A 22,064-nucleotide genomic window follows, 5' to 3' on the forward strand; every position below is an offset into this window, starting at 1 on the left:
GGTCGCCATTCATTCAGAAACGGATATTCGGATCTTCACTTGCCGAATCTTGTTGACACGGTTTTCAAATAATAACTGTTTGCATATGGCTATACGTTTATTTGTAGTTTTTTTTTTTTTTTTTTTTTTTTTTTTTTTTTTTTTTAAACTTAATTTGGTTTATTTTGCGCTGGAATCGATCAGTGCCTTCTGATCTCTACCAAGCGGAGTTAAGGGTATAGTGTATAGTTATTATTTAATAACTTAAATGATAATTACAGACTTAAAAATATATAACAATAATGGGAAAGGGATGTTTAAGTGATGTGCCTCGTTGGTAGGTCGTCGGGGTGTAGCCTTCGGAGGCGCCTCTCACTGATGGGCTCAGCCAGGGCCCTTGCGGCCGCGTTCGGATGCTGCACCAATTTGTCGGAGTATCGGCTGCTGAAGAAGTTGAGCTGATCTCCGACCTTTGTTAGGCGGAGATCGCGTTCGATGGCGTCTGTTGTTACGTACCATGGCAGGCCAGCAACCTTGCGTGCTGCCTTGGCTTGGACCACTCTTATGCGACGGAGCTGGTGTGCTGATGCCGTGCCCCAAACTTGGATCGCATATGTCCAGATAGGCGTTACCATCGTTTTGATAAGCAGTGTCTTCGTGGATATGTGCAGCTTGCTTTGAGGCTTTAGTAGCCAATCGAGCTTTTGAAGTCTTCTCAGGCATTTTGCTCTCGTTGCTGCGATGTGAGGCCCCCATATGAGCCTTCGATCCAGGTGGACACCCAAGTAGCAGAAAGAGTTGGTCTGCTCAATGGTTCCTCCATCGAACCGTAGCCCCTGGCAGCTGTATGGGCGCAGCGTAAAAGTGACGCAGGCGGACTTGGCACAGTTTATAGCGATGTTCCACATAGCTGTCCAGGTTTCGATCTGCAGCAGCCAGTCCTGCACTGCACTTGTAGCAGCTTGCAGATTTTTGTGGGAGGCTAGGAAGGCAGTGTCGTCCGCATATGTTGCCACCAGCAGTCTCGCAGGGCTGAGGTCTTCGTTGCTTTGTCCTTGTGTGGGCAGGTCCGCCGTATACAGCGTGTACAGCATCGGACCGAGGACGCTGCCTTGTGGGACACCTGCTCTGATGCCCTTAATTGCCGACCTTTGGTCTTTAACGGCCACATTAAAGGTGCGTCCTGCCAGAAAGGAGCTAAGGATGCTGAAGTATGGCGCTGGGAGTATCAGTTTGATCTTGAACAGAAGACCATCGTGCCAGACCTTGTCAAACGCTTGTTTGACATCGAGGAAAACGCCGACGCAGTATTGCTTCTGCTCAAAAGCTTCTAGTACGTGTTTTACTGCCCGGTGGACCTGCTCGGGGCAGCCGTGAGACTTTCTGAAGCCAAACTGATGATCCGGGACCAGGCGCGTGACCTCGTCGAGTTCTAAGAGACGGCTTAGCAGGAGTCGCTCAAAGACTTTTGAGAGCGTCGGCAGAAGGCTTATAGGGCGGTAGGACTCAAGTTGAGTTAGCGGCTTACCGGGTTTGGCGATCATCACAATTTTCGCATGTTTCCATTGCTTCGGAAAGTGGCCAAGGCGGAGCATGGAGTTGAAAATTGTGGCGAGCGCCATGACTCCTTTGCGTGGGAGAGCCTTAGCTGCTCTGTTGTCGATTTCGTCGCATCCTGGGGTCTTCTTTAGCTCAAGCATTTTCAGCTGTGTCCCGATTTCCGCGGGGGAGATGCTTCTTATCGGGAGAGCCATCTGCAGTGGAGCGTCCAGTGACTCGGCTACTTTACGGCGCTGTGCAACATCTGCGAAGTCGAATGGCTTGAAGGTTGTCTCCAAGTAGTCAGCAAACGCGTTGGCCTTTTCCTCGTCCGATCGGAGCCAGAGGCCAGAGTGGTCCGTGATCGGGGAGGTAAAAACTGGTTGCCTCTTAATGCTTCTGGTGAGCTTCCACACTGAAAAGGTGCTGTTGCCGTCATGCCCAGTTGTTTCGAGGAGGCTGTCTAGATTTTCCGTTCGAGTCCTAGCCAGCAGTCGTCTGAGCCGGTTGGACGCGCTTACCATTTCTGCCTTGGTAGAGGGGTCTCCGTTGCGGATGTACAGCCTCCTTAGACGTCTTTTGTCGGCAAGGAGACTCCTGGCTTCAGGGCTTAGTAGGGACCTTCTGAAGGTACGAGAGTGAGGCAGGGTTTGCGGGGCTGCACGTCTAGCAGCTTCCGTAATTTTCGCTGTGAGGTGGTCAACGTAGCTCTCCAGTTCACTTGCCGTATTTATGGTGACGTTGAGCTCTAATGTGTCCTCGAGGCAGGCCCGGTATACTCCCAAGTTAGAGCGCGGCGGGAGCATTTTGCGGATTCCAACTTCCCACTTGGGAGTCTCCTCGAGCTCAATCAGTAATGGGAGGTGATCCGACGTCAGGTCAAGGAGGCTTCGTATTCGCAGCTGTTCCTGTCTGAATCCCTTGTAGAGCCCGAAGTCAAGTGCACTTGGTGTTGCAGTAGCCCTATATGGGTAGCACGTTGCCTCTCCAGTGGCTATGACTTCGATGCCTTCATTCTCAATGGCAGAGAAGAGCGTTCTCCCTCGGGGGCACATGCGGTAGTTTCCCCACCAGCGATGTTTGGCATTCCAGTCTCCTCCTGCCAGGAATTTGGGGCCAAGCTGGTCGAAAAGGGCTCGAAAGTGTGCCTCAGTCACTCTCAAGGCCGGAGGGCAGTATACAGAGGCGAGATTGAAGTCGCCTCTGCTGGATCCGAGTCGGATAACAGCAGCTTGCATATGCCAGTGGCAGGATGACTCAAGTGAGTGGTGCGACAAGGACGACCTGATCAATATTGCTGCTCCTCCATGTTGGCTGTTGTCTGGGTGGTTGGCGGTGTGGAGAGTGTAGCCTGGCACTCTGAGGGTGATTCGAGAGCAGAAGTGAGTCTCCGTGAGCAGAAACACATCGATGTGGTGGAGTTCGATGAAGGCTGTGATCTCATTCGCTTTCGAAAAGACTCCGTTGGCGTTCCATAGTGCTATCCTGAGGGAGCTCATTTTAGGCACTGTTATTTTTGGCGCTAGTGTGCATTAGCGCTTGTAAAAGAGTCTGTATGAGAGACATCAGTTGGTCGAATCTGGCGAACATTTGCTTCATCATGAGCTCAAGGGCTGAGTTGGGGCAGTTGTCGGCAACAGGTTGCGATTGGCTGGGAGTACTGCCAGTGTTCCTTCTGCGAGACGATGAGCGGGCACTGCGCTCTGCGGGCTGGGTACCGCGGAGGACGCTGGCAAAGGATTGTTGGCCGGGCACGAAGCTGCAGGCAGGAGCGGCTGTTTTGGGGCGGGGATCTCTGGAGCGGCTTGTAGTTTTTATCTTCGATGTTTTACCTATGGATTTCTTTGTATGCACAACAGATCAGCGTTTGCAATATTTGTAAATACGATTTGCTTGGCTTCAACGAAGCGTTTATTCTGCCGAACTTTTCCGCTAAATTATAACATTTTTATTACTTATTTTATACGTAAAGTTAATTGGTTAACTTATAAATTACATATATTATTATAGCTAAAATAATAGTTACTTTTTAGAACTTTTACGCAAAAAGTTCCAAGTGAAAGAATTCATCTAAATTGAAACTTAACATTGTTAAAGCTTATAGTATATGCTCTCATGAGTAATTCAAATCAGATAAGCTTAGGCTCCATAAAATCATATAATATTACAATAATGCGCTAATCATTTCACTACAAAATTAATATACCCTTGTAGAGGGAAGTATACCCACTGTTGTAGGATAGATTGTCATCATGTCTAATTATACTGTTTTTATATCTGATATTATATCCTTATAAATATTTGTATATTTGTACCCACAGTTTTGTAGCCGTGGAGAATCTCCGCTATATGCTTCAAAAATTTTCTGCCTCTGAACCTATTTATCTGGGCTATGAGCTCAAATACCCTGGCACCAACTTGGTATGTCTCACAATCTAGCAATTGACCTACCAAGTCTATGAATATTTTTTGGTAGTCCTTCAACTATTGGAAAAGCGGCTACGTGCTGAGCCGAGAGGCCTTAAGGCGTTATACAGTGGAGGCCAAGAAGTCAGACTCGAAGCATTGCATGAAAATGCAGGGCTTTACAGAGGATTTGGAGCTTGGGCGCTGTTTAATGAATGTGGGCGTGGTCACCGGCGATACTCGAGATGAGTTAGGTCACGAGACTTTTATACCGATCGTAACCAGCGAACTGTTTATAAAGGGCTACGATTATATTCCCTGGCTACGGAATATGAGTTGGCATTCAACGGATTTGGTAAATATTGCTTATTATTGTATTGTGGAAAAATCTTTTGAAGAATTCTTAATTTAAATACTTATAACAGCATACGGTGCCCATTTCAAGGCGGGCTATTACATTTCACGTGTCTTATCCACCCAGAATATTTGATTTATATTACTTTATGTATCATGTACGTATTTTTGGCAAACCTCTGCGCAATTCCATGGAGCTGTTGTCTTAATAAAGGAACCAAAACTGTCGCAGCTGCCAGTTGGCTGTGAATCGGCCAAAGTATTTCCGTGTTTCGGATATTTCAATTACGTGTAGAGGGCAGCATCTTGGGTTACGGCTACGTTTACTTCCGTGTAACCCACATATCATCTATCATCTAACTACTTAGCCCAACAGTTTCTCACATAATTCATGCCACATACGGGTCCCACAATCTCAGCCCACATACAAACACACTGACACACACACACACACACAGACAGACACACGTGGATTGAGATACGTGTTCATCAATGAAAAGTATGTCTCCCTGTCTAGCCTGGTCTTCGTTTTCCCAAGCCCTTTGTTTCCATTGGCTGCCTGCGCAAAATTACTTCCGTTTTGTTGCAACTGCAAAGTGTCATTGTTGCAGCATGCCTGGCACTGTCTTTGGTCTCGACATTCGAATCGCTATTGGAGTCTCTTGCCAAAGGGCGAAAGGCAAATTGTATGCAATATTGCGCATTTTTCTGCCGCTGCTCCGGCTGCTGTTTCCTGTGCCTCACTGTACTCGTGTGTGTGTGTGTGTGTGTGTGTGTGTGTGTGTAGGCCTATTGTTTACCATTTTGTGCTGCCAACCTGTTAGCCAACAATGACAACCCATCTTGGTAATTTGAGCACGTAAACTGAGACATTAATGCCCTATTTGAACAAATATCGCTTACCTTTACTTATATTTATATGTCTTTTTTTTTTGACAGTTTCACGTGAATCGGCTCACATGTTATTATATAAGTTATTGTATCGTGTTTTCTTTTGATTTTTTTGGTTGCAAAACACCTTCAAATCAAACAATAGCTGACATTTGTTATCTAATGCGACAGCTATCTATGTTTTTTCGACGCAATTCGTAAAGATACACATGTCTATGCAAATCTGGCATAGATCTCAGAGAACTGACTGATGGCTTAATAACATGCAGAGCGCATGAAATGCCTAACATTTTGCTGTTTTTGAGGGGAGTTGAGTAGAGTTTAGGGACATGCAAATAGTTAGCTCCTTAATTTGAAAGAAATATCTTCTATCTTCACTTATATCAGCTTATGTCTTAACCCTTTCGTTACCAAATCGCAGATTTTCAAGATAACTTCGGTAAACGAAGTAATATGAAAATAGTGAACTCTTCAAATGTAACTATGTATATTCCATTAGTTTTTATACAAATATTCCATCAAATTCATCATGTCAATAAACTCTGACCTTCCGGTGCCGAATTGCAGATTTTAAGGCAAGTGAGGTAAATAAAAGCAAATATTAATGTTAATGTTCCGTTCAGTTATTTACTTCGCTCTCAAACCTTTTGTAATCAAACTTCAGTTTTTAGGAGGATTTGAGTATCTTTAAGATCTCTTAAAAAGTTATCTTTTAAATGTAACTACATGAATTCAAAAATTCTTCGTTTACTCATATAAACAAGTTTCTAAGTCCTCTCATTACCAAATCGTAGTTATTTAAAAGATACTCAGTTAAGTGAAGAACATTAAAATAGTAAGCTCTTTAAGTCTTGAAATCTTCCATAAAATTTAGCATGTCGCTTCTCCGTTTACCTTTATCAACTTCTGTCTGACAAATTTCGTTAGCAAATTGCATCATTGCATGGCAAATTCAGTAGATGAAAGAAATTAAATATATAGTAATCTCTTTAAATGTAGCCCTTTATATATTCCGTCTTGTAAAAACTCCATAAAATTCGGCTTGTCAATATTCCGTTTAATAATGTAAGCTTCGGTCTTCACCCTTTCGTTACCAACTACTCTCACTGTCAGCACTCGCTTACTTTGCCATGCTTTCAACACCTTCGCCAGCTGCTGCTTAGCCCATTAGGTACATTACCAATTCAACATTGGAGATATTCCTCCCAATAGCTGAGCCCGCCCAGCAGCTGTCTAGTGTTGCGCCTTTGGCTCGTTTAACGCTACCCGCATTCAACTGCACTTGTCAATTCTCAATTTCAAACTGCAAACGAAGCGTAACCAAAGTTTTGCATCAGCTTCGACTTGAGCGGCACGCAAAGGCATTGCCAGAGACAGCTCCCGGCAAGGTGAGTTAATATTTCTAATTGAAAAAGGCAATTTGTATGCGGCGAACCAATCGAGAGCTGGGCTGAGGTGGCGGAAACCGAGAAACTGAGACAGACAAAAGCACTCAATATAATTAAATTGTAGCCAGTACAGACCACAAGCCACGGTTCACAGCCGAGGCAGCCAACATATCATCATCATCATCTTTCGAACTGATTTCAGTACCAGTTTTAAAATGGGACAGCTCTTAGGCACGCGACGCTTCTTTCTGAGCGGCAAAAATAAAATTAGCATCATAAATCCGTGCAGCAGCTACTGTGCGATGGTCTGCTCCATACTCCGTGCCATTCAGAAACTGGCGATTCTCGGACTGCTCTGTCTGCTGGTCATGAAGTTGCTGCAAAGGGATCCAGAGCCAAAAGCTGCAAGGTCTGCTCCGCCCGCAGCGCGTATCTTTTGCATTATCTCCACCTACTACTATCGTCAAGAGTCGACGGCGGTGCATGTGAAACGCACCTGGTCCAAGCACTGTGATAAGTATCTATTTGTCAGCGATGATGCACACGAGGAGCTGGAGCCCGCCGTTTTTCTGAATTTGAATGATAAATGGATGCAAATGCGTGCTCACTTTGAGTACGTGTACAAATATCACTTCGACGAGGGCGATTGGTTTCTCTATTCCAATGATGATAAGTACGAGCTGAGCTCTACGACCAAGCCCGCCGCCACTGACTATCACTCTTCGCAGCTTTGTCGTGGTGGAGAACCTACGCTACATGCTGCAGTCCTACAGCCCCAAGGAGCTCATTTACTTTGGCTGCAAGATGCGCAATGCCGCCAACCAGGTGCTGATCCAACATGAGACTATATATATAAGAACAGCTTTTTACTCTACTTACAGACCTTCATGTACCAGCGATCGGGTATTGTTTTTAGCAGCGCTGCACTTAGGCAATTCGTCCTGAAGGCCATGCCTAATGAGACCATCTGCAGCTCAAGCCCACAGGGCGACGCTGCAACTGAGCAATTGGGCCGTTGTCTCAGCAATGTGAATGTTCTAGCTGGCGATAGCCGAGATCACCTGGGCGATCACCGTTTTATACCTTTCGTATTGAAAGAACACCTGGGCAGACCACTGAATGCATCGCTGGAGTATCACAAATACTTCCTCGATCGGTTCTACTACGATATACTCGATGTAAGTTTTTCTGGCCACTGAACCACTTTTTCGGCTATAATAAAATCTCTTTTTAGCTCAACGTGCCAGCCTCTTCGCGCCTAATTTGCACAAAATTCGAATATATGCCACATATATACAACTTTTATTATCTAACGTATCAGGTGAGGATATTTGGAGCCTCCGAAGCGAGAGCATGGAATGAAGAACTCGAAGGAGTCCAAGCCAAATTCAAGGTACCACATGAAAAATAAAACTATTCCCGTTAATCAAAATCAAAGTGGAATTAAGTAAATTTTAAATCAATTTTTTATTGTACTTACAAAATGCTCTATTCGGCAATGGCCGACTAGCAGATACCCTGCACCCAGTCTCTGAGATCGGCACGATAGACGTACAGACAGACAGACGGGTAGAAAGCTACCCATTTAGTATATTTTCCGTGGAGACAGGGTATTGTTAGACTTATTAGAATTACTTGCCAATTATTTGTAAAGCTAATGAGTATCTTCAAATCATGGTCAGGTAAAAGGTCTAGCAGTCAGTAAGTCAGCCCTTCTTTGACTTCTGCTACTGAGGTATATTCTTCCATAAGTCCTCCAGCAGTTTCTCATTTGCATATCCGAACTTCCATTGCTGCCGCAGATTGTTGGCATCACAGATATTGGCAACTACCTTGCGCTGTTCCACTAGAGCTTCAAGGCAACGTTGCTCAGCTCTGTTCTGGCCATGGATTATCTGCTTGGAATTGAGGTCGAAGGACCAAAACTGATTGCCAGCATGATGATGACATTGCCAGAGCCAAATTTCAGCATTTGGATGCTGCTGGTGCACCTCCAGGCAACGGGAACTCGAGTGCAGATCACGGAAATGGCTCAAAGACCACTTTTGCTCCAACTTTGGATACATGAGATCCTCATCACAAGGCAGCAGTTGCGGATGTTCCGCAGACTCTGTTCGCTCCAAGCACAGTGTGGGCGCTGCCAAGCTTTGCACAGCGCCAAAGGCGAAATCCAAAGGCTCGTCCATTGGATACTGCTCCAAAAAGTCGCGACCCAGGTGATCCAAAAACCATTTGAAGGGCTTACAGTTTAGACGCTGACGTAGTGCCTTTTGCTTCTTCAAAGAACCCACCTTGATGTGGGTCAAGTGCGGCATATTCGCATAAAGCTTGTCCTTGTACTCATCCAACCACACCTCGGCCACACGTCTGTAGTTCTGGACATGGGAATTATGAGATTAGTCACTTGGGCAATTCTACTTTCTTGGAGGGCCTTACCCTAGCTACCGCCTTGCTACCACTTTCGGTTTTCATGTACTGCGCATGGAAACCGCCATTCCTGAAGAGATGTCCCACTCTGGAGCAAGGCACCTCCAGCAGGCGACCACCGCACAGCCATATCTTGAGGCTCAGCTCGAACTGTTCCGCGCCCCAAATGCGCAGTCCTTCATCATAACCACCCAGCTCAAAGAACCAATTGCGATTTATGGCAAACAGACCTCCATTCATGATGGGATTGTCATGTGGCGCAGGCAGCGCCTGCTCCTCCTCCTTGAGCAGCGGCAGCTGCACATAATTAAAGTCCCAGTCGAAGAAGCCACGCGATGGCTTGCCGCGCCTATAGGCAAAGGTCTCATAGTCTATGGTATCCACGACGGGTGTGCAGCAGGTCTTATTGTTCTCGAGCAGCGGTGCCAACAAGGGCTCCAGCCAACCCCGGGTGACCTCCACATGGGCATCAAGAAATACGAGAACTTTCGACAGCGCCTTCTCAGCGCCCGCAAGACGCGCCTGCATCAGGCCCAGCTGCCTTGGCAGACGCTGCTGCTGCACCAAGCCCCGAAACTGCTCGTCCAGAATTCTCGCCAGGTGCTCTTGCCGCAGGTCACTGCCATCATCCACCAGAATGATCTCTCGCAATAGGCGTGCCGGCGTTCTGCTCCTCAGACTGCTTAACGTTCTTATCAGCACACTCGGCTGTTCGTTGTGTTGCGTGATAATGACACTGATAGCTGGGAGCTTTTCCAATGGGTACTTGAGCTTTTTGCAGCTGTCAACAGTTAGCGCAGTTGATGAGAGTGAGGCTCTTATACTTGGCTGCCGCGACTCACCTGCGATGCCGCATATCGAAAAGCTTACGCGCTGGTGATATGCGCTCTGAGAGCCAGGCATTATAACCCGTTTCGCGCTGGCTGCTCTCCATGGCCAGCAGCTGCTCAGCAGTCCAGTTGCTCTCCGCCGGTCGACCCAATGCGCCCAGACCGGCCATCACTAGCGTCTCCGGCTGAATGAGCTCATGTGGCGTTGTTGCCATCTTTGGGGCAAATTCTGCTGCAGCTGTTGTTGATGTTGTTCTGGTTGTTGAAGCTTCTGTTTTCGTGTCCGTTATGTAGAGATAAATGATAACATTGCAAATTACAGCGAACAGCAACAGCATTAAAATAGTTTTTTTATGCCTTAATAAAAGCTCACGGCCCAACATCATAAAAAAAAACCACTCAACACGAGTTTATGCGGCTTAAACCGCGCACGTTTCGACCAAGACTGAGCAGCTAAAACAAATCTAAGAGCCAAGCATATATCTTATACACGCCAAATGTCATCTTATACGTTGTGAAAGTTTATAAGCCGTCGTAATGCGGATAAGAAGATTCAAACAACAGAAGCTTATTTATTGCAGTATATTGTAATTTTAATTTATTGAAATTATCTTTGGTGCGGATCAAAAGGAAAAGCAAACATTTTCAAAATCTACTTATAGATCGCCAAATATATCCGACTCCCTAATATCGTATGCCTTCAAAAAATCGCTGGACCATTTATCTAGTTTTTGCTTTTGTAAGGCACTCAGCTCATCGTTGTAGGAACCAACAACTCCACGACGCATGAATCTAAAATTCTTCTGTTAATATTGATGTGTCGAAAATAAAATCTAAGACTTACTCAAAGTCCTTGGTAGTATTTTGAATTTGTTTGAAAAAGCCCGTCAGATTGCTGTATTTGTTGCCTGAAACATATAATGTGACCATTGAATATGCATATATTTTGGAAACTATTCTCAAATCTTACCTTTCATATTGTCAAATGATAAATGCTGCAGCAATTGTTCCATTTGATTATCTTTTACATCATCCACAGATAAAAACTTGCATAGTCTCTTAATGACAGATCTTAAGTCCCGCTTCATTTCCTCATAGGTAACAAAGAAAATATTGGGTTCGTTGCGCATTCTCAAAAAATCTACAATATGTGACCAGAAGGAGGTGAATAATATCTGATCCTTCATAAACTCGTTGACAAATGTATTCAAATCGCCCTCCCACAGTAGAGTGTCTTTTAAAAAATGGTACGAGGAAACCACAACATCCTTGGGATTGCGAGCCACATAGATTATTTTACGGCCCTGCTGCCAGACCTGCTGTGGCAACAATTGAGCCGGCAAATGAGATTTTATCAATCGTGGACTAACCATCTCCTCGCATGCTGTTATCGTATCATCGGGCAGCGGCGAGAGCGCAGAATACCTTTAAGATGGGATATGAGACATGCTTAGTAATTGGATAATAAATTGTAAATTGGGCGGCTCACTCTAGGAATCGACTGCGTTCCATTACATAACGGCTCTTGGCGGCCTCAAAGTCCAGCTGATTAAGGAGCAACCACGCCAGCTCCTGCATCCAAGTGGTGCCGCACTTCATAAAGGTCACCACAAACACATCGCTGTCACGGGTCTCAAAGGCATGGATACGCTGCGCGTTCTGCTCCGTATAGCGTGCTGGCAGCGTGCAACAGCGATTACACCAATTTTGCTGAAGTGGCAGCCACGTGCCATCCATGCAACGTATCCTGACCATGGGCATTGTGGCCATCGTCTGAAGAGATTCGCTCTTGTACATGACTGTAGCCGGTGCACTCCTAGGTTGGTTTGGTGGTTTTAATAGCTTAATTATTTGGTTAAGAATATATTATAAATTATTTTTAAACGTCTTTGCTTCCGCTGTGTGTATGTATGTATGCTTTTACAGAACTTTAGTTCGCTACTCACTAGGAAAATAGATTGTTCTTTGATTAGAGATTCAATTCGCAGCTAACTTTATAGCACATATGGTTCATTTACACAAGTTACGTTATTGTAGAAGTTTTGATCTTTACATTCTATAATTTTAAATCCCTAAATTTGCATTCTCTGGGCATCCCGAAAACACGTGATTTTGCAGTATTAACAGTGCACGTTTTGGCGAAAACTGAGCAGCTAAAACGAATCTTAGGGCCAAGCATATGTCTTATACGCGTCAAATGTGTTCGCATATTCTACAACATTTTGAGAGCTGTAGTAAATTGCGTCATGCGAATCACAAAGAAACGCAAACATTTTTAAATCTATTTATAAATCGCCAAATAGTTTTATCCGACTCCCTAATATCGTATGCCTTGAAATGAAAGATCTCACGCAGTAGGCGCGCCGGCGTTCTGCTCCTCAGACTGCTCAGCGTTCTTATCAGCACACTCGGCAGTTCGTTGGTACTTGAGAGCGGAACTCTTATACTTGGCTGCCGCGACTCACCTGCGATGCCGCATATCGAAAAGCTTACGCGCCGGCGATATGCGCTCTGAGAGCCAGGCATTATAACCCGTTTCGCGCTGGCTGCTCTCCATGGCCAGCAGCTGCTCAGCAGTCCAGTTGCTCTCCGCCGGTCGACCCAATGCGCCCAGACCGGCCATCACTAGCGTCTCCATCTCATGTGGCGTTGTTGCCACCTTTGGGGCAAATGCTGCCGATGCTGCAGCTGTTGTTGATGTTGTTCTGGTTGTTGAAGCTACTGTTTTCGTGTTCTTTTTGCCTTAATAAAAGCTCACGGCCCAACATCATAAAGAAAAACACTCAACACGAGTTTATGCGGCTTAAACCGCGCACGTTTCGACCAAGACTGAGCAGCTTAAACAAATCTAAGAGCCAAGCATATATCTTATACACGCCAAATGTCATCTTATACGTTGTTAAAGAAAGAAGATTCAAACAGAAGTTTGGTTATTGCAAAAAATGTTTATTTAAATTGATTGAAATTATCTTTGGTGCGGATCACAATGAAAAGCAAACATTTTCAAAATCTACTTATAGATCGCCAAATATATCCGACTCCCTAATATCGTATGCCTTCAAAAAATCGCTGGACCATTTATCTAGTTTTTGCCTTTGTAAGGCACTCAGCTCATCGTTGTAGGAACCAACAACTCCACGACGCATGAATCTAAAATTCTTCTGTTAATATTGATTTGTCGAGAATCAAATTTTGAACTTACTCAAAGTCCTCGGTAGTATTTAGCCTTTTTTTGATAAGGTCCGTCACATTACTGTATTTGCTGCCTGAGACATGTAAACTGTCCATTGAATACGTATGTCTTTTGGAAACTACTCTCAAATCTTACCTTTCATATTGTCAAATGATAAATGCTGCAGCAATTGTTCCATTTGATTATCTTTAACATCATCCACAGATAAAAACTTGCATAGTCTCTTTATTACAGATCTTAAATCCCGCTTCATTTCCTCATAGGTGACAAAGAAAATGTTGGGTTCGTTGCGCATTCTCCAAAAATCTACAATGTGTGACCAGAAGGAGGTGTATAAAATCTCATCCTTCATAAACTCGTTCACAAATGTATCCAAATCGCCCTTCCACATTTTGATCCCATTCAAAAAATGGTACGAGGAGACCACAACATCCTTGGGATTGCGGGCCACATAGATTATTTTACGGCCCTGCTGCCAGACCTGCTGTGGCAACAATTGAGCCGGCAAATGGGATTTTATCAAACGTGGACTGGCCATCTCCTCGCATGCTGTTATCGTATCAACAGACAGCGGCATAGTTGCTGAAAATCTATAAATTGAATGAAACCGGAATAGTAATGTGCAACCAAAATTGTAAATCGCGACTCACTCTAAGAAACTACTGCGTTCCGTTAGATAGCTACTCTTGGCCGCCGTAAAGTCCAGGTGATTTAGGAGCAACCAAGCCAGCTCCTGCATCCAAGTGGTGCCGCACTTCATAAAGGTCACCACAAACACATCGCTGTCACGGGTCTCAAAGGCATGGATACGCTGGGCGCTCTCCATAAAGCGTTCCGGCAGCGTGCAACAGCGACTGCTCCAATTTTGCTGCAGTGGCAGCCATTTACCGACTGCGCCCTCCGTGCAGCGTATCCGGACCATGGGCATTGTGGCCTGCGTCTGAAGAGATTCGGTCTTGTACATAACGGTAGCCGGTGCACTCCCAGGTTGGTTTGGTTGCTTTAATAGCTCAGTACTATATTTAGTTAAGAAAATTCTATCAATTATTTTTTAATAGAATAGATTGCTCTTCGATAACAGCGCCGCAAACTTTATAGCACATACGGATCATCTACACGAGCTTCGTTGTTGTAGAACTTTTAATTTATACTATATTCTATAATATGAGACCCCTAAGTTTGCATTCTTTAGGCGGCCCGTAAACAGCAGCATTAACAATGCACGTTTTGGCGAAGACTGAGCAACTGAAACGAATCGTAGCGCCAAGCATATCTCTTATACGCGTCCAGCGCGATCTTATATTCTACGACAGTTTGAGAGCTAAAGGTAAATTGAGTAACGCGGATAGAGCAAAATATTAAGACGACAAAAGCTTGCATATTTAATCAAATTGTTATGTAAATTTATTGAAATTATCTTTGGTGCGGATCATAAAGAAAAGAAATTATATTCAAATGTTTTTACAATTCACCAAATATATCCGACTCCCTAATATCGTATGCCTTCAAAAAATCGCTGGTCCATTTATCTAGCTTTTGCCTATGCACGGCACTCAGCTCATCGTTGTAGGAGCCCACAACTCCACGACGCATGAATCTAAAATGCCGCAAAATAGTGTATAAATCTTATTGTATAAGACATTAAATCTTGAACTCACTCAAAGTCCTTGGTAGTATTTTGCGTTGTTCTTAAAAGACCCGTCAGATTGCTGTATTTGCTGCCTGAGACATGTAAAGTATCCATTGAATAAGTATGCCTTTTGGAAACCACTCTATATCTTACCTTTCATATTGTCAAATGATAAATGCTGCAGCAATTGTTCCATTTCTTTATCTTTTACATCATCCACAGATAAAAACTTGCATAGTCTCTTTATTACAGATCTTAAATCCCGCTTCATTTCCTCATAGGTTACAAAGAAAATGTTGGGTTCGTTGCGCATTCTCCAAAAATCCACAATATGTGACCAGAAGGAGGTATATAAAATCTCATCCTTTATAAACTCGTTCACAAATGTATTCAAATCGCCCTCCCACATTTTGGTGCCATTCAAAAAATGATACGAGGAGACGACAACATCTTTGGGATTGCGGGCCACGTATATAATTTTACGGCCCTGCTGCCAGACCTGTTGGGGCAACAATTGAGCCGGCAAATGGGATTTTATCAATCGTGGACTGACCATCTCCTCGCATGCTGTTATCGTATCAACAGACTGGGGCGTGATCGCTGAATACCTTTAAGTTGAGGCACGAGACATGCTAAGTAATTGGATAATAAATTGTAAATTGGGCGGCTCACTCTAGAAATCGGCTGCGCTCCATTACATAACTGCTCTTGGCGGCCTCAAAGTCCAGCTGATTAAGGAGCAACCACGCCAGCTCCTGCATCCAAGTGGTGCCGCACTTCATAAAGGTCACCACAAACACATCGCTGTCGCGAGTCTCAAAGGCATGGATACGCTGGACGCTCTTCATAAAGCGTTCCGGCAGCGTGCAACAGCGACTGCTCCAATTTTGCTGCAGTGGCAGCCATTTACCGAGCGCGCCCTCCATGCAGCGTATCCGGACCATGGGCATTGTGGCCTGCGTCTGAAGAGATTCGGTCTTGTACATGACTGCAGCTGGTGCAATCCTGGATTTATCTGCTGTGAGTACATGCATTCGCAACTGGTTTTAATAGCTGCATACTATATTTACATAAGATTACATTAATTATTTGTTTGACGAAAGCGGCGATAAGCTTTTACCGAACTTTAGTGCACTATACACTAATCAAATAGATTATTTTCTGATAAGCGCTCAGCTTATCTTATATTATTGTTATTGTGAGATTACAGATCTTAACATACTGCTTTTAAAGTTTGCGCTCTCAGTTTATCCCCAAAATAGCTTTACACTCACTCTACACCCAATCTTACTTAATAAAAAATATCTATACCTTTTGTTTGCCCCCGGCCGCATGCCAAAACTTGCCAGACTTGGCAGACCAACAGCTGCAATAGAATTTGCATTTGTAAGAACACTTAACGAATCAGTTGCAACCCCTCAGGCCGAAGGCTGGGGGCTGACGGCTGGGGACTGGGAAAGGAGTGGACTCATTAATTTACGTAAAATCCACTTAACTTTTTGTCGAGGCTGAGGCAATAAATTCCACAACTTTGCGCCTCATCAAACGAACTGAATGTTAAAATCTACCACGAGTAAAAGTCAGACAATAGAATAGATAGAAATCTACATGAAGTACGAGATGGCGACGTGGCGACGCCAGCAGCAATTTTAGAACATGTGGTGTTATGATGAGGCCAGAGATCTATCCACCAACCACCCAACCACCCACCACCGGGCGTATTGAAGCCACCCCAAATCTTTAAGCTCGGACCATAACCGACAAAGGGTAGCTGCAGCCAATAGCACAGCAATTTTTTGGGCCTGCTAGGAAAATATGGGAAATTCCCTTAAAGCGGCCGGGTATAGCCGGGTACGTGCCGGCAGAGCCAGTCTCATGCCAATGCACTGCATAATTTCAGGCAATTGTCAAACAAAACGAAGGGTGGCAGGCGGATAAATTAGATTTTTACTTGCGCGCAATTGCATAAAGCCCAATAATCCTCAGAGGACCCAACGGCGCCCGCTCGTAAATATTCATTGCATACGCACGGGCGTTCGAGCTTTAAGTTCTATCACTCACCTCACGCTTCATTCCCCATTCGCTGCTGATATATATATATATATATATATATGTGCGTGTGTTTTTTTTCAAGGTCTATGCCAAATTTTGGGGCGGCAGCAATTACATTTTGCCACCCACCCGATGTCCTTGGATTGGGCCGGGGCTACGGGGCAGGCCGTGTGCGTGCGACCTCCCCAAATCGTCCCCTTGACGGGCCGGCTTTATACTCCAAGGGTGTCGAACTATAAATTGTACCTTTTGTTGCAGTTTTTGCTTGAATAACTGAGGGGGCTGCAACCCCCAACAAGGGTCTGTCATGTCTATAATAAATGTTTGAATGTTTCGTTGCGAGATTAAGTGGATTCCTTTTATGGCATGAGTAATGATCGATGCATAATGCGCTCCAATGTGTCAGGTGTTTGGGGCGGGGCTGCGATTTAGTCGCTGAGCAGTTCAATCCATATTAATTAGGAGAGATCCAAGTCTAAGTTGAGCAGCTAGTAAGAGAATATAATCGAAGTTCTTCAAAAGCCAAGCTTCATTTAAATCAAATTAAATTTTAAAATTGAGATGCACGACAATATAAATTCCACATGGTAAAATTTCGCTCACGTTTAATATACTTCGAATATTTCATTAGATATTCCTCAGCTATCGATTTGCTTGTCGTGCCAGAAAAGTGCTTATTGTAGTTGCAATAAACGACAAATTTCGGATATATACCAAAAAAAAACGTGATTGCTGTTGAAAACCGCTCTATAGGTGCCATTAAACAAGAATACATCCAGGAGGGAGGGAATAGTTGAGCTTTTCCGTGCAGACTGGACAACTCAAAGCGCCCACAATAAATTTCACTTATCAAAGTTTTCGCTAGCGTAGACCAAAAATCAGGCATGAAAAAAGCAGAAGGAGCAGAAGCAAATGAGGGAGTGAAGGACAAACTTTATGGCAGAGATACTCGAAGCAGGCAAAAGCAAACTAAGGCAAAATTAAATGTCTTTTGTCAACAGCCGTTCCTGCAAAGAAGCTGATGGGAACAGAAAAAAAAAGAAAATACTGCGAGACTCGAGTCCAGCGCTACAACAATGACGCACTTTTTGGGGGCCAGAACTTTGCCCACTTTGATATGCATTAAAAAAGAATTGGCCAAGCAGACGAAGGCAACTGACAAACCGACGAACTGAACAACTGAGACACTGAAGAACTGAGGCACTGACGAACGGACAAACTCCAATGGAGCGCAGCGCAATCTCGCTGTGCAAACTGGCATCATAATGGGCCACTTATCATGGCAATCACTCAGCAGTCAGCGCCCTCTGGCGACTGCAGGCTGCAGGCAATGCCAGTGCTCGCCATGGACCCCTGGAATGGACACCCTATCCTACACCATCCCCCCACCTACGTTGTCCCCTCCTCTGCTTGGCTATCGGGGTGCTACTCGGTTTGCTTTACTACTTTTCGATACTCAATCGTCGCTGCCTTTTAATACTTTGCGCAAACACATTAAATGGAAATTTCGTGCAAGGCGGCCAGCACCCTGCTTCGAATGGGTGGTGTGTGGAGCAGAGGGGGAGGGGAGGGTTGACAGACCCCCAAACCATGCCTTATAGTGAGGCAACCCATGCAAAGTGCCGGCATTTTCACAGCGAACGCATTTTTCATGTGACATTTGCAAAAGCAAAACAAACTTTCACTCAAGCGACCCAAGCCCAGAAAACCTCAAAGGACTTGGCAACTGGATTCGCCAGGCGGACCGCCTGCCTGGTCCTACTACTGTTTGATCTCTGCTCAGTGCTCATTGCACATTTGCCACTGTGTGTTTTTTTCTTCCTTTTTTGTTGAGGCAAAATCCCTGCGTCAATATGCTGCCAAAAAAAAAATGGACTTCAAGCTGTGCGTCCTGTTCTGCTTCCTTTTCAAGTGTTTTATAAATAAAAATCCTGGCGCTTTTTGCTTGATAGTCCCACACACACACACACATACACAAATGCATGACGAGAGATGAGGATAGAGGGGGGAAGGCAGCAAAAATGTTTACTTTGAAAATTGCTGTGATTCGGTCAGTTCTTGCAGCATTTTTTGGATGCTCTCTGCTCTAAGCCGTGGAGCACAAAAAAGGAATTTGAGTGGCATATCTTAAGTGGGAATTCGAAATTGAATGATTGTTGAATTAGCAGATTAAAATTACTGCAGGTCTGGGTATTAGCTCTGTTTAGGTCTTAGCATTTGAAATTTGAGAAAGTCTGACGTCAGCTAGGTCTTGCGACAGTTAGGTTGAGCTGAAGTCAAGACGAAATTGGAACTTGGTCCTTAAATTGATCGACTACTAAATAAGGTGTTGTATCTAGATGAAAAGATCTGCAGTTGGCTAGGACATCATAGAATTCGGACAACCGAAGGATATGAAGGTATTTCTTCATCTATGATACCTAAGAATCGGCATATCTTTCTTATAATTTTTTTTTTCTTTAAGCTTAAAGCAACGATTTAAAAAGCGGCTGCTGATACTTTTTAGCCTTTACCCGGTTAGCCTTTGGGACCTGGGAAGGTCCTCTGATTAGGATGGAACTAAATTATCTCGCTCAGTGCGGGTGTGACTTTACCTAATGTTACGTCCGATATGTCCAATTGTCAGCTATACACGACGGGTTGCACCGGTTAGCATCAAGATAACTTTTATTCCGCACTTTATTTCAGCTCTATATTCGGTAAATATACATAATCTATTCCCGATTTAGGATCTGAACTTTTTCAATATTGCAGCAGCGGGGTTTTTTGTAGATGTCTGTTCGGCGCTAGTACTCTCGACTTAATGATCTGCTGATAATTATGCAGATTGCTGAACACCTGCTAAGCAGAGCTTTTACGATGCAATCGTGCGATATTGCTCTACGCTTTGTGCAATTCTTTACAATTCAACACGCCGCCCAAAAAAAAACTAGAGCAGGGTGTCTCAATACATAAGCTTGAAATTACTTTAAATACGCTTTCACCGGTATTGTGAATTTATATTACGGGCACCTCAATTCCAAAGTAAACCCAAGATTAAATCTAACTAAGCACAGTTTCATATCTGAAATACGTCGAGGCGACCACGCGAAGTTTGGCAGATTGAAACATGTGAAAGTCAACTATCTAGTCAATTACGGACAATGTATGTCCCTAAAGTGAAATTATGGCATCAATAAATTAGCTTGGATTCCATCCAAAATTGAGCAGCTAAACTTAGCTGAACGTAATGAGTGATTTCTAGAGAATCTGGTTGTAAACAGTAGGCATCGTCTGGCATATCTGCGCCTAATTAATTGTCAAACATTGCGCGCCTTGTGACGTTTATAAATGTCAACTAAATGAGCTGCATGTACGCAAACGAAGCGCAACGAACTCCCTGCAGTTGCAGTCGCAGTCGCAGATGTTGTTGCAGACAGGCTACTTAGTGCCAATGCCAATGCCACATGTTGCAGCAACCGAACCAAGTACAACGAAAACAAATGAAAACTATTTTAAGCCAATGTCAGCAAGGAGTCGAGTCCGGATCCGAGTCGGGCGTCGCTACTCGCTCTTCACTCTCCGCCAGGCAGGTGTGACGATGAGTAGCTGCCTGTTTACCAAATTAGATGCATTTGAATTGATGTGCGTGCATAAATTATGCTCTGCGTTGCCGAATCTAAGCCACGTATGTGTGTGTGTGTGTGTGGTGGGGTGTCTGTGTGTTGGGTTGTGGTGGGACAAGTTTAAATTAAATGTTTAACATTCAATCAGAGGCGCCGCCTTTTGTGGCCTGTGGCTGTGTCCTGTCTCCAGTCTCCTGTCTCCTGTCGCTTGTCTCCTGCCAACTGTCTCCTGCGAGTGCCACAGCTTCGGGCTGCCCGTTGACAGTTGAGCAAATGAAATGCATTGTAAACTTTTCTATTTGTCAAATGTGCTACCTATATACTCACTATATATATATATATATGCTTATACAGTTAGATACGAGCACACGCACACACATAGTCTGCGTCACTCTCACTCTTGTAATCAAGTCAACTTCCTGCCGGTTTTCACACTTTAATTTCCGGCCTTTATTGTTATAGTTTCATGAGTTTGAGTTCGGGTTGAGTTGACAGCGGCTACGGTTGAAGTGGTTTCTCGATCTGTCAACTAAAGGGTGGAAATAGCTCGGCTTTGCCCAGCAGCATTGAGGGCAAGTACCTCATGAAATGCGCAGCTTTAGTTAGGGTAAGACGCTGCAGTCGGCCGAACAAGTTGGGAATTGCACGGTTACTAATTGGGAAAACCGGGAGCAAACAAAGAAATATTTAAGACCCTACCGAAAAGATTAATATAGCGTTATTGCTGAGATAAATCCGTTTAAAATTACTTGTTTCAAGTACTTCAAGATTAATGAGATTCCTTACTCAAAGGGATTGCTGAACAGAAAGAGTTTTCTTTCCGTGTTGGCCCTATCTGAAGTCCAACTGTAACAGATTGATAGATAAATTAACAGTTCGAATTGCACTCACCTGCTCAAACGTAGTCCGAAAACTGTGTTGCATCTATCATTGACATATCATTCCAAATCTGCCCCAAGGCCAACAACCTTCAACAAAAAAGCAGCTCGTACAGCTTCTGTAAAGCAACTCCTGTTGCCGTTCGTCCTCCCCTTTGCAACAGCAACAGCAAATCTCTTTCTACCTTAGGTCATTTTCAGCATGACAGTTAGGGGTACGCCCACACACACACACACACCCCCCTACACACACACGGAATGGTTACATGTGTATTTGTTTTACGTAAGCTTTACTCCGGGAAAGGAGAGCGAAACGTGGCATAAATATGCGCTTGGGGTTAAATTTCTATTTGAACTTTCTACTTTTCTCTTACTGCAGCTACTTCACAAAAAGATGAAAATTTCATTCACACTTTCATTACATGTGGCTAAACTCGTGTATATATTGCACCCTGGAGGCGTTTGTCACTGGCAGTCGAGTCGGAGTCAAAGTCCTGCACGAGCAGTCCATGGCAGAGTTGTTGGCATCAGAATGTGATATATTTGCATTGAAATGCGCTTTAAAACTTTATAGACGAGCTTGACATTGGCTGGTAGGAAGTGCAGCCGGGACTGCATTCCAATGGATGTATATTATATCTCCTATGAGTATCTGAACAATGCCGCGCAATTAGTTGATAGCACGCCCTGCACCGATGCGACTCATGCAACTCATTTCCCGGTCTTTAAAAAACGCCCAGTCACGCGGCAAGTTGAGGCGTCTCCTCCACCTCACATTAATCAACATTGGCCACAGTGCAAGTACTGCAAGCACTGCTGGCGGACAACTTGTAGGTGCAAGCAACAGGCCGCAAGCAGCAAGCAGCACAGCTAAGATTAATTAAGGTCAGCC

At 44.4% G+C, this 22,064-nt stretch overlaps 6 protein-coding genes across 10 annotated transcripts in view; 2 read left to right on the forward strand and 4 right to left on the reverse strand.

Annotated features, from left to right (window-relative positions):
* LOC116650477 (glycoprotein-N-acetylgalactosamine 3-beta-galactosyltransferase 1) overlaps positions 1 to 6,614 on the forward strand; it is a 122,980-nt gene extending 116,366 nt beyond the window's left edge. For both annotated transcript variants that reach the window (XM_070208333.1, XM_070208332.1), the window contains 3 exons: positions 3,840 to 3,939; positions 3,995 to 4,279; positions 4,350 to 6,614. In XM_070208333.1, coding sequence (XP_070064434.1) covers positions 3,868 to 3,939; positions 3,995 to 4,279; positions 4,350 to 4,487 — 495 coding nt within the window. In that variant the 5' untranslated portion in view covers positions 3,840 to 3,867 and the 3' untranslated portion in view covers positions 4,488 to 6,614. The remainder of the gene's footprint in view (positions 1 to 3,839; positions 3,940 to 3,994; positions 4,280 to 4,349) is intronic.
* Positions 6,615 to 6,759: 145 nt separating this feature from the next.
* LOC6622453 (glycoprotein-N-acetylgalactosamine 3-beta-galactosyltransferase 1) lies at positions 6,760 to 8,056 on the forward strand. Its single transcript, XM_032434133.2, has 4 exons — positions 6,760 to 7,230; positions 7,286 to 7,382; positions 7,439 to 7,735; positions 7,792 to 8,056. Exons 1-4 carry the CDS (start codon positions 6,773 to 6,775, stop codon positions 7,966 to 7,968), a joined length of 1,029 nt encoding a protein of 342 aa, XP_032290024.2. The 5' UTR covers positions 6,760 to 6,772; the 3' UTR covers positions 7,969 to 8,056.
* On the reverse strand, positions 8,006 to 12,588 carry Pgant8 (Polypeptide N-Acetylgalactosaminyltransferase 8). Of its 2 annotated transcripts, none has more exons than XM_070208329.1 (3): positions 12,280 to 12,588; positions 8,994 to 9,765; positions 8,006 to 8,932 (listed from the first exon to the last, which is right to left on the reverse strand). In XM_070208329.1, exons 1-3 carry the CDS (start codon positions 12,450 to 12,452, stop codon positions 8,285 to 8,287), a joined length of 1,593 nt encoding a protein of 530 aa, XP_070064430.1. In that variant the 5' UTR covers positions 12,453 to 12,588; the 3' UTR covers positions 8,006 to 8,284. The 2 variants fall into 2 exon arrangements, with proteins under 2 accessions (XP_070064430.1, XP_002048423.2); XM_002048387.4 differs by lacking the exon at positions 12,280 to 12,588 and adding an exon at positions 9,827 to 10,247.
* On the reverse strand, positions 10,438 to 11,650 carry LOC6622418 (luciferin sulfotransferase). The gene is made up of 4 exons (XM_032434132.2): positions 11,304 to 11,650; positions 10,785 to 11,239; positions 10,659 to 10,722; positions 10,438 to 10,606 (listed from the first exon to the last, which is right to left on the reverse strand). The coding sequence occupies exons 1-4, from the start codon at positions 11,609 to 11,611 to the stop codon at positions 10,471 to 10,473; spliced, it is 963 nt and encodes a 320-aa protein (XP_032290023.2). The 5' UTR covers positions 11,612 to 11,650; the 3' UTR covers positions 10,438 to 10,470.
* Positions 12,589 to 12,739: 151 nt separating the features above from the next.
* LOC6624690 (luciferin sulfotransferase) lies at positions 12,740 to 14,305 on the reverse strand. Its single transcript, XM_002048389.4, has 5 exons — positions 14,113 to 14,305; positions 13,658 to 14,023; positions 13,143 to 13,597; positions 13,017 to 13,080; positions 12,740 to 12,964 (listed from the first exon to the last, which is right to left on the reverse strand). Exons 2-5 carry the CDS (start codon positions 13,969 to 13,971, stop codon positions 12,829 to 12,831), a joined length of 969 nt encoding a protein of 322 aa, XP_002048425.2. The 5' UTR covers positions 13,972 to 14,023; positions 14,113 to 14,305; the 3' UTR covers positions 12,740 to 12,828.
* An 83-nt stretch (positions 14,306 to 14,388) lies between these two features.
* On the reverse strand, positions 14,389 to 19,487 carry LOC26530590 (luciferin sulfotransferase-like). 3 transcript variants are annotated; one of them, XM_032434153.2, is made up of 5 exons: positions 19,284 to 19,487; positions 15,310 to 15,652; positions 14,791 to 15,245; positions 14,666 to 14,729; positions 14,389 to 14,604 (listed from the first exon to the last, which is right to left on the reverse strand). In XM_032434153.2, exons 2-5 carry the CDS (start codon positions 15,621 to 15,623, stop codon positions 14,469 to 14,471), a joined length of 969 nt encoding a protein of 322 aa, XP_032290044.1. In that variant the 5' UTR covers positions 15,624 to 15,652; positions 19,284 to 19,487; the 3' UTR covers positions 14,389 to 14,468. The 3 variants fall into 3 exon arrangements, with proteins under 3 accessions (XP_032290044.1, XP_032290043.1, XP_032290042.1); XM_032434152.2 differs by having other exon boundaries at positions 15,310 to 15,655; XM_032434151.2 differs by having other exon boundaries at positions 15,310 to 15,697.
* Between the last annotated feature and the right edge of the window lie 2,577 nt (positions 19,488 to 22,064).

Source organism: Drosophila virilis, chromosome 3 (assembly GCF_030788295.1).
Source record: "Drosophila virilis strain 15010-1051.87 chromosome 3, Dvir_AGI_RSII-ME, whole genome shotgun sequence".
NCBI lineage: Eukaryota > Metazoa > Arthropoda > Insecta > Diptera > Drosophilidae > Drosophila > Drosophila virilis.

Coding starts and splice junctions, on each gene's coding strand:
- LOC6622453 (XM_032434133.2), top strand. CDS start 6,773: ATGGGACAGCTCTTAGGCACGCGACGCTTCTTTCTGAGCGGCAAAAAT. Junction 7,231..7,285: donor CTCTATTCCAATGATGATAA/GTACGAGCTGAG, acceptor CACTCTTCGCAG/CTTTGTCGTGGTGGAGAACC. Junction 7,736..7,791: donor TCTACTACGATATACTCGAT/GTAAGTTTTTCT, acceptor ATCTCTTTTTAG/CTCAACGTGCCAGCCTCTTC.
- Pgant8 (XM_002048387.4), bottom strand. CDS start 10,200: ATGATGTTGGGCCGTGAGCTTTTATTAAGGCATAAAAAAACTATTTTA. Junction 9,766..9,826: donor TTCGATATGCGGCATCGCAG/GTGAGTCGCGGC, acceptor AACTGTTGACAG/CTGCAAAAAGCTCAAGTACC. Junction 8,933..8,993: donor GTAGCAAGGCGGTAGCTAGG/GTAAGGCCCTCC, acceptor TCCCATGTCCAG/AACTACAGACGTGTGGCCGA.
- LOC6622418 (XM_032434132.2), bottom strand. CDS start 11,611: ATGTACAAGAGCGAATCTCTTCAGACGATGGCCACAATGCCCATGGTC. Junction 11,240..11,303: donor GAACGCAGTCGATTCCTAGA/GTGAGCCGCCCA, acceptor CCCATCTTAAAG/GTATTCTGCGCTCTCGCCGC. Junction 10,723..10,784: donor ATCATTTGACAATATGAAAG/GTAAGATTTGAG, acceptor TATATGTTTCAG/GCAACAAATACAGCAATCTG.
- LOC6624690 (XM_002048389.4), bottom strand. CDS start 13,971: ATGTACAAGACCGAATCTCTTCAGACGCAGGCCACAATGCCCATGGTC. Junction 13,598..13,657: donor GAACGCAGTAGTTTCTTAGA/GTGAGTCGCGAT, acceptor TTCAATTTATAG/ATTTTCAGCAACTATGCCGC. Junction 13,081..13,142: donor ATCATTTGACAATATGAAAG/GTAAGATTTGAG, acceptor TACATGTCTCAG/GCAGCAAATACAGTAATGTG.
- LOC26530590 (XM_032434151.2), bottom strand. CDS start 15,671: ATGCATGTACTCACAGCAGATAAATCCAGGATTGCACCAGCTGCAGTC. Junction 14,730..14,790: donor ATCATTTGACAATATGAAAG/GTAAGATATAGA, acceptor TACATGTCTCAG/GCAGCAAATACAGCAATCTG. Junction 14,605..14,665: donor AATACTACCAAGGACTTTGA/GTGAGTTCAAGA, acceptor GCGGCATTTTAG/ATTCATGCGTCGTGGAGTTG.